At 33.2% G+C, this 15,795-nt stretch overlaps 2 protein-coding genes and 5 pseudogenes across 2 annotated transcripts; all 7 read right to left on the bottom strand.

Moving 5' to 3' along the window:
* Positions 1-33: 33 nt before the first annotated feature.
* Positions 34-989, bottom strand: LOC104753980 (chaperone protein ClpB4, mitochondrial-like). The gene is made up of 2 exons (XM_087493423.1): positions 910-989; positions 34-235 (listed from the first exon to the last, which is right to left on the bottom strand). Exons 1-2 carry the CDS (start codon positions 987-989, stop codon positions 34-36), a joined length of 282 nt encoding a protein of 93 aa, XP_087349549.1.
* Positions 990-1,115: 126 nt separating this feature from the next.
* Positions 1,116-1,607, bottom strand: LOC147925990 (chaperone protein ClpB4, mitochondrial pseudogene; annotated as a pseudogene).
* Positions 1,608-1,678: 71 nt separating this feature from the next.
* Positions 1,679-2,350, bottom strand: LOC147925989 (chaperone protein ClpB4, mitochondrial pseudogene; annotated as a pseudogene).
* A 2,685-nt stretch (positions 2,351-5,035) lies between these two features.
* LOC147925988 (chaperone protein ClpB4, mitochondrial pseudogene) lies at positions 5,036-5,311 on the bottom strand (annotated as a pseudogene).
* A 38-nt stretch (positions 5,312-5,349) lies between these two features.
* Positions 5,350-6,431, bottom strand: LOC147925987 (chaperone protein ClpB4, mitochondrial pseudogene; annotated as a pseudogene).
* A 207-nt stretch (positions 6,432-6,638) lies between these two features.
* LOC104753979 (chaperone protein ClpB4, mitochondrial-like) lies at positions 6,639-8,303 on the bottom strand. Its single transcript, XM_087492831.1, has 6 exons — positions 8,034-8,303; positions 7,686-7,876; positions 7,558-7,612; positions 7,292-7,442; positions 6,898-7,191; positions 6,639-6,775 (listed from the first exon to the last, which is right to left on the bottom strand). Exons 1-6 carry the CDS (start codon positions 8,301-8,303, stop codon positions 6,639-6,641), a joined length of 1,098 nt encoding a protein of 365 aa, XP_087348957.1.
* Positions 8,304-12,236: 3,933 nt separating this feature from the next.
* LOC147925986 (uncharacterized) lies at positions 12,237-15,551 on the bottom strand (annotated as a pseudogene).
* Between the last annotated feature and the right edge of the window lie 244 nt (positions 15,552-15,795).

Genomic DNA, 15,795 nt, shown 5'->3' with positions numbered 1-15,795 from the left:
CTAACAGCGTTAGTTTAATTTTGTTTGTATAATTTAAGCTGCCATTTCTTCAATGGGAGCATTATTCTCGAGCTTCTTGATGACCAGTTTTTTATTTGTGTGATCAACTTCCAGAAGAATAGTGTCTTCCTCTGCAAACTCTCCTTTCAAAACATTTACGGCGATCTCCTTTTTCACAATCTTCTCAATCACTCTCTTCACTGGTCTTGCACCATTGTTGGGATCAAACCCAAGCCTGTGTTTTAAACGGCGAGAGGCGAGGTGAGGCGACAGAGGGTAGGTTTGGCGCCCTGCGCCTAGGCGAGATTCGCCCCACGCATTTGGTGTATGAGGCGCAACTGCAAAAAACAGACATAAAGTTAGTCATAAATTATCGATTCGTTACCATGTAAGCACAACCTGAGTCTAAAACCAATAGCTTATCATTTGAAATTGAAACATAGAGAAAGAGAGAAACCCAATAATAGTTATAACAGAGATTTGAAAACAAAGGAAAAGCCAAAGCCAAAGCCAATCATGAGTCTGAAACAGAGAAATGAAAACAAAGTAGAAGCAAATCCAACGAAAGTTTAAAACTTAAACACAAAGCCTAAAAATCTGTCTCATCATCATCAAAAGTTTAGGGCTTCTAGCAATAAATTCACGGCAATCAACAAAATCATTCTAGAAACATTTTAAGTAAGCAAATATTGAGAAAATATTGAGAAGATATTGAGGTTTAACTATATATTACCTATTACAATTGCAGGCGCTAAGCGAGATGAGGCGGGCTCCATGGCAAGGCGTCCCGAAGCGAGCGCCTTTGGTCTACCGCCTGGCCTCGTCTACTAGAAGCGCTACACCCTTATAATCACCTCGCCTCTCACCCAGGCGCGCCTAGGCGACGCTTTTTTAAACACAGACCCAAGCTGACCAAGGAGATCCACCGCTTCTTTTGTGTACTGAAAATTAATTTTATTCTGTTCCAATCTATTCTTCACTCGTATCATCTGCACCACCAATGGTAACCAATAAAATTTTATGCCAAACCAAAGCTAATAAAAAAAGTAAAAAAAAAAATAAAACCATGCAAATGTGTAAAAAAAGTAAATTACTTGCAACTCCACGATTTTCGATTATTCATCAACTTTATTCATGAACTCTGGCCTGAAAGTTTGTCTTGCTAACTCCACAACTTGTTGCTTCATCATTTCATAAACAGCTTCTTTGGTATCTTCATTATTTTTGCGACTAGTCTCAAGTATGTGTTGAGACCCTATATTAGAAGTCATTATTACAAAGCAGTTTTTGAAACTTACTGTCCTCCCATGAGAGTCAGTTATTCTTCCGTCATCTAGTAGTTGTAGCAAGACATTAAAGACATCAGGGTGAGCTTTCTCGATCTCATCAAACAAAACAACTGAGTAAGGTCTCCTCCAAACAGCTTCAGTTAATAATCCACCTTCTTCGTAACCCGCATAGCCCGGTGGTGAACCAACGAGCCGTGAGACTGAAAGTTTTTCCATGTACTCACTCATATCTAGCCTCACTATTGGGTTTTCATTGTTGAAAATATATCCAGCTAAAGCCTTGGCAAGCTCGGTTTTACCAACACCTGTTGGACCCATGACATAAAACTGGCTATTGGGCGGTTAGGATCAGAAAGACCAGCTTTCGAACAACGGATAGCATCTGCTACCTATAACATAAAACTGGCTACAGCCAAGTCTTGACCTATAACTCTCTTGTGGAGCATTTGTTCCAACATGACCAGCTTTTCTCTCTCAGATTGCTGAAGACTAGACAGTGGAATACCAGTCCACTTGCTTACTATCGCTGCTATGTGAAGGTCAGTTACCTCTTCTTCGACTAGTGACAGTTCAGACTCTCGAGAGTTCACGAGGTTCTTTTTAGCTTCTTCTAACTGGAGTTGAAGGGATACAAGTGTTCCATACTTAAGTTCATCAACACGTTTTTCATCAGATTCCCATACAGCGTACTCAATTTCCTGGTTTACTTCATCCATCTGTACAATATTGAATATGTTTTAGAGGACATTAGGTCAAGTATTTTGTACCATATTAAGGAAGATATATATATATTTTACCTCTTCTTTAAATGAACGTATTCTAGCAATAAGAGACTTTTCAATTTGCCATTGCTCATTGAATCTGATCTGTTTGTCCTTGAGCGTGCTCAAATCATTCTCAATCTTTTGTAGCCGCTCTTTTGAAGCTTTATTAGTTTCCATTTTTAAAGAAAGCTTTTCCATCTCTAGAGTAATTAAGGATCTGTCTATTTCATCTAGTTCAGAGGGTTTAGAAGTGGTCTCCATCTTAAGATTTGCAGCAGCTTCGTCAACAAGATCCATAGCTGAAACAAAGAACTTTTCACTTTTTTGAAACAAAGCCATGCATTCTTGGCCAACAAAATAATTTTTCTAGAAGGTGCAAGTTAGGTACCTTTGTCTGGCAGAAAGCGTTCAGTAATGTAGCGGTCTGCAAGAACCGCAGCCGAAACAAGGGAACCATCTCATATCTTAACACCATGGTGTAACTCGTAACGCTTTCTTAACCCGCGAAGAATCGAGATGGTAGCTTCAACAGATGGCTGATCACATAACACTTGATGAAACCTACGCTCCAGAGCTGGATCTCTCTCTATGTATTTGCGGTATTCGGTCAGCGTAGTTGCACCAATGCATTGTAGTTCACCTCGTGCAAGCATTGGTTTCAAGATGTTGCTCGCTTCCATTGCACTATCTTTAGTACGTCCTACACAAGCGTAACAATTTCACCATTAAATATTATCCTCTTAATTTGGGTTCTACAAAAAAAGCATTTAGATAAAAACTAATAAACACGGTATACTAATGAAAGCGCACCTGCACCAACAAGAGTGTGAAATTCATCAATGAACAAAATTGTCTGCCCATTGGAAGAAGTTACATCCTTTAGTACTGCTTTCAACCTTTCCTCAAAATCACCTCGATATTGTGTACCAGCAACAATTGAACCCACGTCGAGAGATACCAACTACATTATATTATATAGTAATCAAGCCAAGAATGTTAAAAATCTTTCGTTTGCCTCTTCATTTATTATTGAAAAGGTGAAACGTAAACTGGAGCAATATAATAATGTCCAAGAAAGAACCTTTCGATTCAAGAGATGCTCAGGTACATCTCCGCCTACGATTCGTTGGGCCAACCTAAAGAAACAAGGTTTAAAAAATCTCTTAGTAAAAGTTTTCAAGAGATATTACAAAAGGATATATAATTGCAAGCCTTTAACCCTTCAGCAATAGCAGTTTTACCTACACCAGGTTCACCAACGATAACAGGATTGCTCTTTGTTCTCCTGCACAATATCGCTATGCAGCGCCTAATTTCATCATTACGTCCAATGACAGGATCGAGTTTTCCTTGTCTAGCCATCTCAGTTAAATCAGTTCCGTACTTCTCAAGTGCTCCACTTTGATTAGTCTATACATATAGAAAACGACATAATGAACAAACTGGATCAAACTTGACAGTAACACTGAAAGAAACTGAGAAGCCACTTGTAACTGGCCACGAACCCAAGCTGCGAAGTGGCGCGGAGAAGGTAACTGAAAAGAAATATGGAAGGGTTGGCCATGAGCTTCGGCTTGAGTGAACGAAGGGATGAAGCAGTTTCCGATGAAGGAATTTGGCCGGAGAAGAAATGAATTGGAAGAGGAACGCGAGCTGAAGTAAGCAGAGCCAGAGATAGCTCGAGAACGGAGGAGGAGAGAGGGACTTGAATAAGTATATTGAGCCTTGATGCCTAAGGCAGCAGACTTCGATAATTTCCTTAACGCCATGGATTTGGTTTAGGTTTTTGTTTTGTTTTTTTTTTGTTTTGTTTTTTTTAACTTTAGGATTCTTGGAGAAAAGGCAAAGAACTGTGTAGATTTATGTGTAGATTTATATGATAGAAGAGAATTATTTTGTAATTGAATTTGTTAATTAGAAAAATATTTTTGTTGTTGTTTGGGATAATTAATTTTACATGAAACAATTGATAATTTAAAAAACGGACAAAAAGAGTTGACCTAAAGTAAGGGTTCATGGCTTCATGCTTAACTAAATTACTCTTTTGTTTCAAAATTTCTTTCACCATAATTATTTCATTTTTTTTTTCAACCAAACATTAATTTAGAAAATAACTCCAAGATTGGTTGCCTAAACCAGAAAATAAAAGTTTACAAAAGAAGTCTCAGAAGATTTCATTTTTTGTATGTATATATATATATTTTTTTATATAATCTTAGAAATAGTGTAATAAACTGGAAATTTGTACTTTTCAATATAAAGAAAAAATAATTTTAGTTTATGTGTCATGAATAACAATTTTATCGGTTTGCGACAAGAATTATTTTTTAGATGTGGTAAACAATTTAGCAACTAGACAAGTGACATCCGATTAAGCGGAAAGTTACTAGACAATTTTCAACATGGTTGACTAATATCATTTTCGGTCAGTGTTAATTTTATATAAAAAATTTGGTAATTCATATAGTTTATTTTTATTTTTATTTTTAATGTAGTTAAATTTGAAATCAGTGTGATATCAAACTTGGTGTACAACTGTAACATCTTCTTTGAATGTTACAGTTGTTATGTCACCGAAGTACATTTCAAAGAATTGATTTTAGTCGATCATCTCGCAAGAACTTCATGTTAAGTGCACTTTATAATAACACAATTAACGAAAACTATACAGTAGATTGATGTGTCCACCAAATCTTTGAGTTATTTGTAAAAAAGTCATGGTTAATTTAATAATCTGTTATTGTATCAATCTTGAATTAATACGAAAACTACAAGAATAAAGATTTCAATATATCGGAAGCCACATAAGAGAAAGATCCGCGTCATTCCAGAGAAGGTGCACTATAATAGTACAACACTAGAATGTCAATACAAACGATCCATAGATTAATCTTAATACATTATTCCAAGGCTTATGCACGAAGACGAAGACAGAACACTAAAGTCATGAATCTAAAAAACATAGAACAAAACACGAATGGTCTAATTTTGTTTGACATGAGCATTATTATCCATCTTCTTGATGACCAATTTGTTGTTAGACTGGTCAGCATAGATAAGTATTGTGTCATCCTGTGAAAATTGTCCCTTCAAAAATTTGTAGGCGATTTCCTTCTTCACAATCTTCTCAATTATTCGCTTCACCGGTCTTGCCCCATTGATAGGGTCAAACCCAAGCTGAGAAATGAGATCCACCGCTTCTTTTGTGTACTCAAGATTTTTTTTATTCTGTTCCAACCTCTTCTTCAGTCGTATCATCTGCACCACCAAATGGTAATAACAAATTAACAATACAGTTATGCCAAACTGCACAACTAGAAAAACCGAATAGAGCAACGGGCACGAAGTATATATGCACAAACTAATATATGGATTGAAATAAAAATTGTGAAAACTAAATACAAAAAAAAAAAAAAAAAAAAAAAAAAAAAGAAGAGTAGTATACCAGCAAATCCACGATTTTGGATATTTCTCTTGAACCCAAGGGTTGGAAAACAATGTATTCATCAATTCTATTCATGAACTCTGGCCTAAAGGTTTCTTTTGCTAACTCCACAACTTGTTGCTTCATCATTTCATAAACAGTTTCTTCGCTATCTTCATTTTTGTTGCGAATAGTCTCAAGTATGTGTTGAGATCCTATGTTAGAAGTCATTATTACAAAGCAGTTTGTGAAACTTACTGTCCTCCCATGAGAATCAGTTATTCTTCCATCGTCTAGTAGTTGTAGCAAGACATTAAAGACATCAGGGTGAGCTTTCTCGATCTCATCAAACAAAACAACTGAGTAAGGTCTCCTCCAAACAGCTTCAGTTAATAATCCACCTTCTTCGTAACCCGCATAGCCCGGTGGTGAACCAACGAGCCGTGAGACTGAAAGTTTTTCCATGTACTCACTCATATCGATCCTCACTATATCGTTTTCGTTGTCGAAAAGGTATCCAGCTAGAGCCTTGGCAAGCTCGGTTTTACCAACACCTGTTGGACCCATAAACATAAAACTAGCAATAGGGCGGTTAGGATCAGAAAGACCAGCTTTCGAACAACGGATAGCATCTGCAACTGACTGTACAGCAATGTCTTGACCGACTACTCTCTCATGGAGCACTTGATCCAACATGACCAGCTTTTCTCTCTCTGATTTCTGAAGATTTGATCGTGGAATACCAGTCCTCTTGCTTACTATTGCTTCTATGTCACGATCTGTCAACTCTTCTCGGACTAGTGACTGTTTAGACTCTCGGAAATCCTTGAGATTCTTCTCAGCATCTTCTAACCGGGGTTGGAGGGACGGAAGTGTTCCATACTTAAGATCATCAACACTGTTTTGATCAGAATCACAAACAGCTGATACAATTTCCTGGTTCACTCCATTCATCTATTAAACATAAAATATGTTTAGGAGGACATTAATGTTCATATAATCAAAGCATAATTAGTTAGAGATTTTACCTCTTCTTTAATTGAACGTATTTTGGTAATTAGAGACTTCTCTTGCTCCATTAGCTCACTAATTTTTTTTTGTTTATCCTTGAGTGTGGTCAAATCATTCTCAATCTTCTGTATCCTTTCTTTAGAAGCTTTATCAGTATCTTTTTTTCAAAGAAAGCTTTTCCATCTCTAGTGTGATCACATCTCTGTCTATTATATCGACTTCTGTAGGTTTAGAAGTACTAATCTCTATCTTCAGCTTTGCAGCAGCTTCATCAACAAGATCAATAGCTGAAACGAAAAAGTAAAATTAACAATACTAGTCTTGAGGTATGTGTTTTGGCCAACAAAATATATAATTCCCAAGAACAAAAACTGGTAATATATATATATATATATATATGTTATTATACCTTTGTCTGGCAGAAAACGTTCAGTGATGTAGCGGTCTGCCAAAACCGCTGCTGAAACAAGTGAACCATATGAGATCTTAACACCATGGTGAAACTCAAACAACTCTCTTAACCCACCAAGAATCGAGATGGTATTTTCGACAGATGGTTGATCACATAACACTTTCTGAAACCTACACTCGAGAGCTGGATCTTTCTCTATGTATTTTCGGTATTCAGTCTGCGTGGTTGCACCAATGCATCGTAGTTCACCTTTTCCAAGCATTTTTTTCAAGAGGCCTACACGACTAGACGCTATATATACAGAGAAGCAAAACATTAACCCTCAACTGGGGATATATGCAGTTTTTTTTCTAATGACAAGTAAACAAGGTTAAATAGTGAAAGGGCGCACCTTCACGAAAAAGAGAGTGGATGTCATCAATGAACAAGATTGTATACCCATTAGAAGCAGTTACTTCCTTCTGTATTTCTATCAACCTTTTTGCAAAGTCTCCCGTATATACGACATGAGCAACCAACAAACCCATGTCGAGAGATATCAGCTACAATATATGTATATATGAAGCAACCACGCCAAAAAAAAATATGTTAAAATTTTTCGTCTATCCCTTTAAATAAAGAGAAAAATGGATCTAAAAATAGTTTCCAGGAAAGAACCTTCCGATTCAATAGAGGTTCAGGGACATCCCCTCGCACAATTCGCTGCGCTAACCTGCCAAGGTTAAAAATGTCTTAGTAAAATTTACTAAGTATGAGTAGAGAAACATTAATTTTGAGAGTTATACCCTTCTGCAACAGCGGTTTTGCCTACACCGGGTTCACCAACGATAACAGGATTGCTTTTTGTCATCCTGCATAGTATTTGGATGCAACTCCGAATTTCATCATCCCGTCTGATCACAGGACGTAGTTTACCTTGGCAGGCCATCTCAGTTAAATCATGTCCATACTTTGACAGTGCACCATCTTTACCAGTCTAAATATACAAGAAAAACGCCAATATAATAACCATGATTGGAAGATAATATAATAAAGGGACCACCAAAAAAGAAATTGAGTTTATGAACAGTAGTAACGATCAAATTTGACTCCCTAACAGTAAAGTAAAAATCCACACGTAACTGACCACGAACCTTAGCTGTGGTGGTATCCGAGGAAAAAAAACGCCGAGTAGGGAATTGTAAACAAATAGGGAACAGTTGGCCATGAGCTGCGGCTTGAGTGACCGAAGAGAAGCTGTTAACGTTAGGCCGGAAAATAATTGAATTGGGAGAGGAAGAAGGCAAGCTGAAGTGTCCCGAGGCAGAGATAGCGCCAGAACGGAGGTGGAGGGACGGCCTTGACAAAAGATTGTGTGCCTTGATCGCTGCCGCAGCAGATTTCGACAATCTCCTCGAGGCCATTGACTTGTTTTAGGGTATTTACTTCGTGATGCTTGGAGAAGAAGCAATAAAGTTTATAGATTAGGTTTATATACTACATTAGATTCAAATAAAATAATTCAAATTTATATGCGGTCCGAAAGAAAAGCCCAAGAGGTTTACTTATACTTGTAATAGTATATGCTTTACATAAGGTAAGGAACCGTGCATAAATTTTACTGTCTCCTATTCAAAATGTAAATGTTATATTTAAATAATTTTATTTTTTAGTTAATATAAAAGATTCAACCAACTATGAATAAAACTGCAGAATATACACTGTTAAAACTAAGTTTGCATTTTAAATCAAGATATTTTGACGTAATTCTGTTTAAATCCATGTTCGAGATACTAATGTGATAGATTGAAATATTGAATTTTCAAAGGTCCAACCTAAAATAAAATTATAAAATTTTCAGCTGTGACTTTCGACGAGATTGTTGAATGTGGTGTCCGGATCAATGTATGTAGATGCAGCGGCAACTATTAGTCTGATATGATGACAGGAGCTATGAGTTTGAACCCAAAAATAAATCCGCTGAAGAAGACAATGTCAAAAGCAACAAACATAACGTTGGATTAACCTCTGTTTTCATCTATTTAATACTTTTAATAAGTTACAAGCAGCAGCAAAAACTTAGAGGGCGCTGGTTCGAGTGGCACTTGGAACAAGACCATAGAATCTGCTTTAATCTCAGGGCTGAGGAGATGTATGGACTTCGAACCGGAACCTTTTAGTTATTGTAATGCCCATGAACCAAAATTCTGGTTTTGAAATGTGCACAAAGGGTGAAATGTGTTAAAATGACAGAAGGAATATTAAATTGTAAAAGATTTTATATAGAATGTATTAAATTAATAATAAACTGAAATGACTATATTGACTTGGAAGTTAGAAGAAAAGAAGTGAAAACAAAATGTAACTCTTATCACAACTAAATTTTTTTTACTTGCAATTATTTATTTATTTTCTTTAAACGTCCAATGCATGTTCCAATTAGCTGGAATAAAAAATTTATGAAGACAAAATGTAACGCTTATCACAAATGGAGATTTAAACTTATTGAAATTCTTACTTATTTTATAATTTCCAATTTAATGAAGATTTTTTTAAATAACGTTCTTTTTAAATTTACATCAGTTTTATATTATTTGTTTATGCATCAAAAAAAATATTAATAACGATTTCTCAAAATTTAGATCAAATTTTTGCGGCTATTTTGATTTTCATATATTAAACTAGGAAAGTGTTTGTAATAAACAGAAAAATTGAATTTGGGTTTACTTATATTCATTTTGGACACACACATAATACAAAAGTAAATATTAAATTGTAACAGATTTTGTATCTAGTGTAATATGTCATAAAAATATAGGCGTTACATTTACATTTTGTCTGTTTTCATATACCGAAGAAAGAAAAGTTTTTCTACAGGGGAAGCAAAAAAATGTGTCTAGACTTGGAAGTTAGAAGAAAAGAAGTGAAGACAAAATGTAACGCTTATCAAAAATAGACATTTACTTACAATTTTATCTTTTTCTTAAATCAGCCAATGCATGTTACAATTAGCTGGCATAAACAATATATGAAGACAAAATGTAACGCTTATCACAAATTGAGAATATATGAAGACAAAATGTAAATGTAACTCTTATCTTCTTTTGAAACGTCAAATGCATGTTGTAAGTAGCTGGCATACAAAATAGTTTTATACAAAAGAAAAAAAACAAGAAGTGTACTGGAAGTTACAAAATGTAACGCATATCACAAACAGACATTATTTACAACTATATATTTTTGAAAACAGCCGATACATGTTGTAATTATTTGGCAATGTCATATGTAGTTTATAACGTGCAAAAAAAAGTAATAAGGAATTAATGAATTATAAAGCTATTGTTGTCCAGTACTTTTAAGGTTTTACCATACAAATTTTAAAATTGATTACGAATTCGCTTTGGCAAAATTATATGTTACAACAACAAGCCATATTTTATTAAAATTTTCGTGTACCCTCCTCTCTCCATTTTGAACACATGCATTATATGGAACTGAGCTATCTAAGCATATGATTTACTAAAACTTTTTCTTTTATAATGTTATAAACTTATAACTATCACAAAAGTTATATTCCAAAATTAAAAAATTTACAAATAATTTTATAACTACGGTTTTAATAATTAATATATAAGAAAAAATATTCTATTATAAGTGTATATAAAAGTACTTTTACTAGTAAAAAAAATCTTTCTTAGTGTTTTTCCTAGTAAGCTTATATGTGTTAGAAGTGAAAACAATTAAATTGTGGTAAATCTATATTTTTACTTATTATCACTTTAAAGAATAGTCAAGTCAAGAAAAAGAACAGCCAGAATAATTCCTATTGTAATTTGTTGACTACAATGAATTTGTAACAATGTTTTCTTTATTGGTACTAACTAAATAGCTAAGTTTGTATTTGTATTAAAATTAGTTGACTAAATAACAATTTTGAGTATAAAAAATAATAATAATAACAAATAACACTTTTGAGTCAGTTTAAAAAAATTGTTGACAAAAAGAGTCATAAAGATATATTTAAATAATCTAAAACTAAACCCCCTAAATCATAATTATTTAACTTTATAGCCTAATACTTTAATAAACCCCAAAAATGAATAAATTAAACCTAAAAATATAAACCCGATATTCGAAAATGGTGTATTTCCTCAATTTTTTTAAAAAAATTAGCCTTATCCTGTAATTTATTTTTTTTTGTTTTCTTTATTTTCTTTTATATAAACACATCATATACGATATAGATAACAACTAAAAACAAGTCATTTTCTCTCTGTCAAAACCGCATCGAGGAGTTCTCTCATCGGCGCATTAAGGGTTGTCGCATTGCTCCCAAAAAAAGAATTGAGAAACCGAGATAGAAAAGATATGTAAACGATCTGGAAACAAAGATTGAATTCCGGTCGTTAGAGAGATAGATTCTGAAATTTGGATTTACGGGAAACAAAGTTGGTTCTGTCGTCAGAAAACGTCTGATGATTACTATCCTATATCTTCTCGGATGATGGGTAAAATCGATGTCACACACTAAAGGTTAGTTTTAATTGTTGATTTTTCTATCGTAATTTGAGTTATTTTTTATTAGAGTATGAACGATTATATATTCTTTAAACTAAATAACTTGATTAAGCTAATGAATTGCAAATCAATCAAACATCACTACCTTTGATAAACAGTTGCTTCAAATACTCACCAGAAACTGATGCAACTTATCAATCAACTTAACTTTTTATAAGTTCATCTCTTCTTCTTTTTTTTTTGTCGCCAATTCATGTCTTTCACAAAAGATCTATAGTATATTTGACCAAGTAAGTTTTTTTTTTCTTCTTTTATTCATAAAGGTGGAGTCTTGAATTTCACATATCAAAAGAAATTGGTATTTTTTTCTTTCTCTACTATAAGTTTATAAGTCAGTTATATGACATGTTGAGTTATAAAAGGATTAGTGATAACGTCGAACATAATAATCCTTGTCGCATCAGCAAGAGCGATCTGATGGATGCCACAAAAAAAATGAATCACGAAAGTTTTAAAAATTATATATTAGATATTGTTGTAGCAAAGACACTTGTATAAACTCTTTAAAATCAGCTCAAGAATCCATATTTGTATAAACCCTATTACTTCGTCAATCTTCTTCTTTCTCAGCTTAGACTAGGTTTTGAAACACTTTCCATCGAAGTTTCTTTCAGTCTCCCACTATAACGACCATCAACCTCAGGCTTCAAGAAAAAACTCTTCTTTTTTTATTATAGTTAAACTTGTTAGTGTTCTTACTTCATTAAAGTAATCTCTCTTGTATCATCATTAATACATTCACAAAACTTTCTTATTTTTTTTTCTATTCTGGTTGCACTTTATAAACTCAGTAAAACAACATTAAGAATGTTGAGAACTTTCTTTTTGTTGTTTTGTTATAGTGTCCCAGCGAGTAAAATCTTATTTGGCGTCTTGATACATAAAACTCATCATCTCGTTCTTTGGATTAGTTTTTCTTTTGAAGATAAGAATGTTTAAGAGTGATGCCCCTACAAACATATGAAGCTTCTGTGCCACTGTTATCTAAGACGATGTTGGAAAATTGTTTGGCGCCTAGGAAGATAATGCTTTGGTTTAAAATCTATTGCATTAAAACTTATAATAGTTTAGATCGGGTATTAGCATTGGCCGAGTAGATCTCAAACAACATGATGTCATGGACCTTCAATTCAACAAAAAAAAATTTACAAAAGTTAATTAACATCCATTTTGGAAGCACAAATAGATGATTAGTATTTAGTTGTTTTTTAAGATACACCATTAATTTGATCTTCAAGAATGCTTTTATAGATATATGAGCTTGAATGCAGAGTTTCGAGAGCCAAGTTCTTGCATAGAAAATTGAGTATCTCAACATGATGAGATTTCATAATAGTTTTGTGCAAAGGATGAGGGAAAATGTGAATTCAGATCAAGTAATTCCAATGATACAAATTTTAGACTCCCTGAGGAAAAGGAAATGCAAGTTACTCATATTTAGGAACTGTCACCTTTACATCATTGAAGTAACTCTATCTAATCCAAATTTACATTTATCTTTATCTTTTTCATTAAGTTCTAGAAATCTCATCATATCAAAATAATCAACTATCAATGTAACAATTTGGTTTGTATAAATGGTTGCTTTCTAACTTAAGTTCTGATATTTAAAAAAATGTGCTTAATTGCATGTCAACTTAGGTTTACCTTACAAAGCATCTTAAAAGTAAAGTTTATATTGGTGTTTCCAAACTGGATGTTTAAACTTTAGAAAAAATAATTTGTTCAGTTGAAGTTCAATAACGTCAATTTGCTTGACTTATACTCGATCTCAACAATTAGAGGTTTAAAACAATACATTTTAAAACCAAAGTATTATTTTTTAGGCACCTAAGCAATTCTCCAACAATTTCTTTGATAACAGGAGTACGAAAGCTTCATATTTTTGTAGGGAGGTTATCTTAATGACTTAAACATTCATTGACTTGTTAATTTTCAACAGAAAGACTGATTCGAGGAATAAAATTATGAGTTTTATTAAAGTTTTTACATGTATCAAGATGCCGCATAAGATTTTATTTACTAGGACACTATACCAAAATAACATAAGGGATGGGCTTAACTGTTGAATTCTAATTGGGACAATATACCCCTAAATGATTGTTTTCAATAACTCAAGTTCTAAAATTTTAAAAGATGTGCTTCATTGTCAATTTCATTTAAGGATACCGTGTGAGGAACCATAATAATAAACTTCTATTGGTGATTTCAAATAGATATTGAACTTATTTTGTTTCTTTTTAAGTGTTTGATGGATTTAAGGTCAATGCCATTCTATTGCTCAATTTCTACTCAGCAAAAATAGTTACATGATCCTAGCAATTAAGTTATGAAGCAGTAGAACACAAGCCAGAATTTTTTCTTCTTGGGCATCAAGCAACTTTTATAAGCATTTTATACGATAAATCGATAACATTGGTACAAAAGTTTCGGAAGATTAAAGACATTCTCTTAAATGTTTGTCTTCTTCGATAAATGAACAAAAGAAGTTATAAGAGTTTTCAAGTTGTTGTTCGTATTTAAGAGGCTACAAAATCTTTGAATCATAGGGATATTAACAAAAACAATATAAGAGAGATGTTCAACATCATTAATGATGTCTTGCATGAGTTTATTAAGGACAACAAACTTATGGGAGGAAATGAAAAAAAAAATCTAAAATGTGATGTCGAAACTGTGAAACCTCTAACGAATTTTAAGATTTTCTTTTTGATGATTAGAGGAAACCTTTGAAAATCATTATCGATTTATTAAAATTATGTACTTTTATGAATGAGAAGTATTTTGTGGTACCAACTAGCACATAAGTCATCCCATTTATATTCCAACACTACAAGAAATTCATTAATCACTTCCTATACACTTGTAAATTTTGTAATGTACCACCATAAGATACATATACAATACGTTCTCACACATTCTTTAGTACTCTGTATATTTTCTTCATAAAATTATCTTATCATTGTATATTGTATAATGGAACAGTGTGAGTGTGAGAGATGTATCTGTATTTTATTATCTTCTCTTTTCCAGTGTAATTAAAAAATATTGTTTATCATGTAATATTGTATCCAATACTATTCACTTTTCCATTGTGAAACACCCTTTTTCGATTTGACAACCCTACTGAACTTTTTCAATTCTACAAACTCCAGTGATTGACGTGCTTCATGTTCGCTAAACCGTGCACCAATGATATTTTCTTGTCTGATTTGTTACCAATGATGTTTTCATGCAAAGCAAACCAATGGAACAAGTCTATGAAACATTTGTTTGCGGTGTTAAATAATATAGACAATTTCGGGTCCTATATTAATTTCAGAAAAAAAAAATCTTTAGTGCAGTGGTTCGATCTTGTTTAATGAGAGTGCAATGTCTTTGAACTTTCGTAATAAACTAATAACTAATAATTTTTTGTTTAACATCTAATTTGTTTTGGCATTTTTTTGTTTATTTTTTTATAATAAAAATATGCAAGAGCAGTCCATTTTGTTCATTTACTTGTGGTCTTCGTAAACTTAAGAGCCGGCTCTATTTTCTACGAACAGTCATAGGATGTAAGAAAGGTCAGAGTTAGGGTCCCTTAAGAATTGGTAAGAAAGTTAGGGTCCCTTATGTTTCACACACATATTAACGTATATATATATTAGTTATGTGTAATTTACATATTTCTTTTAAATTTATATTTGATATAAAGTTTTGAATCCGGTTTAATCTGGGCAAACTAGATTGAAACTCAAATATAGATATATTGTAAGACATAATTATTGTATTGGTAAGTATGTAAAAAGTAAATTATAACGTAATTAGATATTTGCTCACCTTGTCAATGATTCCAAATTTCCACTTCCACATATCCAACAAACATGACCAGAACCTTGCTTCCATATCCACGAATGCTCACAATTTTTTAGTATTTCTCCACTTGTCCACAAAAAGAAAAGGTCACAAAAATCATTAATATTAATCTTAACCTTGTCTTTTAACTAAATAACTCTTGTCAATAACAACGAATGGTAAACCTCAAATGTGTTTGAAACTGATTCATCTTGTCGCCAAACAGTTTCATTCAGATCGAAGATGGCTTTTCCTTTGTTTTATTCTTACTGATTTCGACCTGAATGAAACTGTTTGACGACAAAATGAACCAGTTTCAAACACATTTCAGGTTTACAATTCGTTGTCATTGACAAGAGTGGTTTAGTTAAAACGCAAAGTTGAGATTGATACTAATGATTTGTGTGACTTTTCTTTTTGTAAACAAGTGGAGAAATACTGAAAAATTGTGAGCATTCGTGGATATGGAAGTAAAGTTATGGTCATGTTTGTTGGATATGT

Source organism: Camelina sativa, chromosome 16 (genome assembly GCF_030686135.1).
Source record: "Camelina sativa cultivar CO46 ecotype springtype chromosome 16, ASM3068613v1".
Classification (NCBI taxonomy): domain Eukaryota; kingdom Viridiplantae; phylum Streptophyta; class Magnoliopsida; order Brassicales; family Brassicaceae; genus Camelina; species Camelina sativa.
Note: the sequence above shows the minus strand (reverse complement) of the source record. Positions and strands in the feature narration are given on the sequence as shown.

Bases quoted from the DNA above. Each gene is read 5' to 3' on its own strand.
- LOC104753980 (XM_087493423.1), bottom strand. From the start codon at position 989: ATGATACGAGTGAAGAATAGATTGGAACAGAATAAAATTAATTTTCAG. The intron at 236-909 runs GCTTGGGTCTGT...TTTAAAACACAG, and splicing joins GCGGTGGATCTCCTTGGTCA to GCTTGGGTTTGATCCCAACA.
- LOC104753979 (XM_087492831.1), bottom strand. From the start codon at position 8,303: ATGGCCTCGAGGAGATTGTCGAAATCTGCTGCGGCAGCGATCAAGGCA. The intron at 7,877-8,033 runs GTTCGTGGTCAG...TTGTATATTTAG, and splicing joins CGGATACCACCACAGCTAAG to ACTGGTAAAGATGGTGCACT. The intron at 6,776-6,897 runs GTATAATAACAT...TTTTCGTTTCAG, and splicing joins ACGTTTTCTGCCAGACAAAG to CTATTGATCTTGTTGATGAA.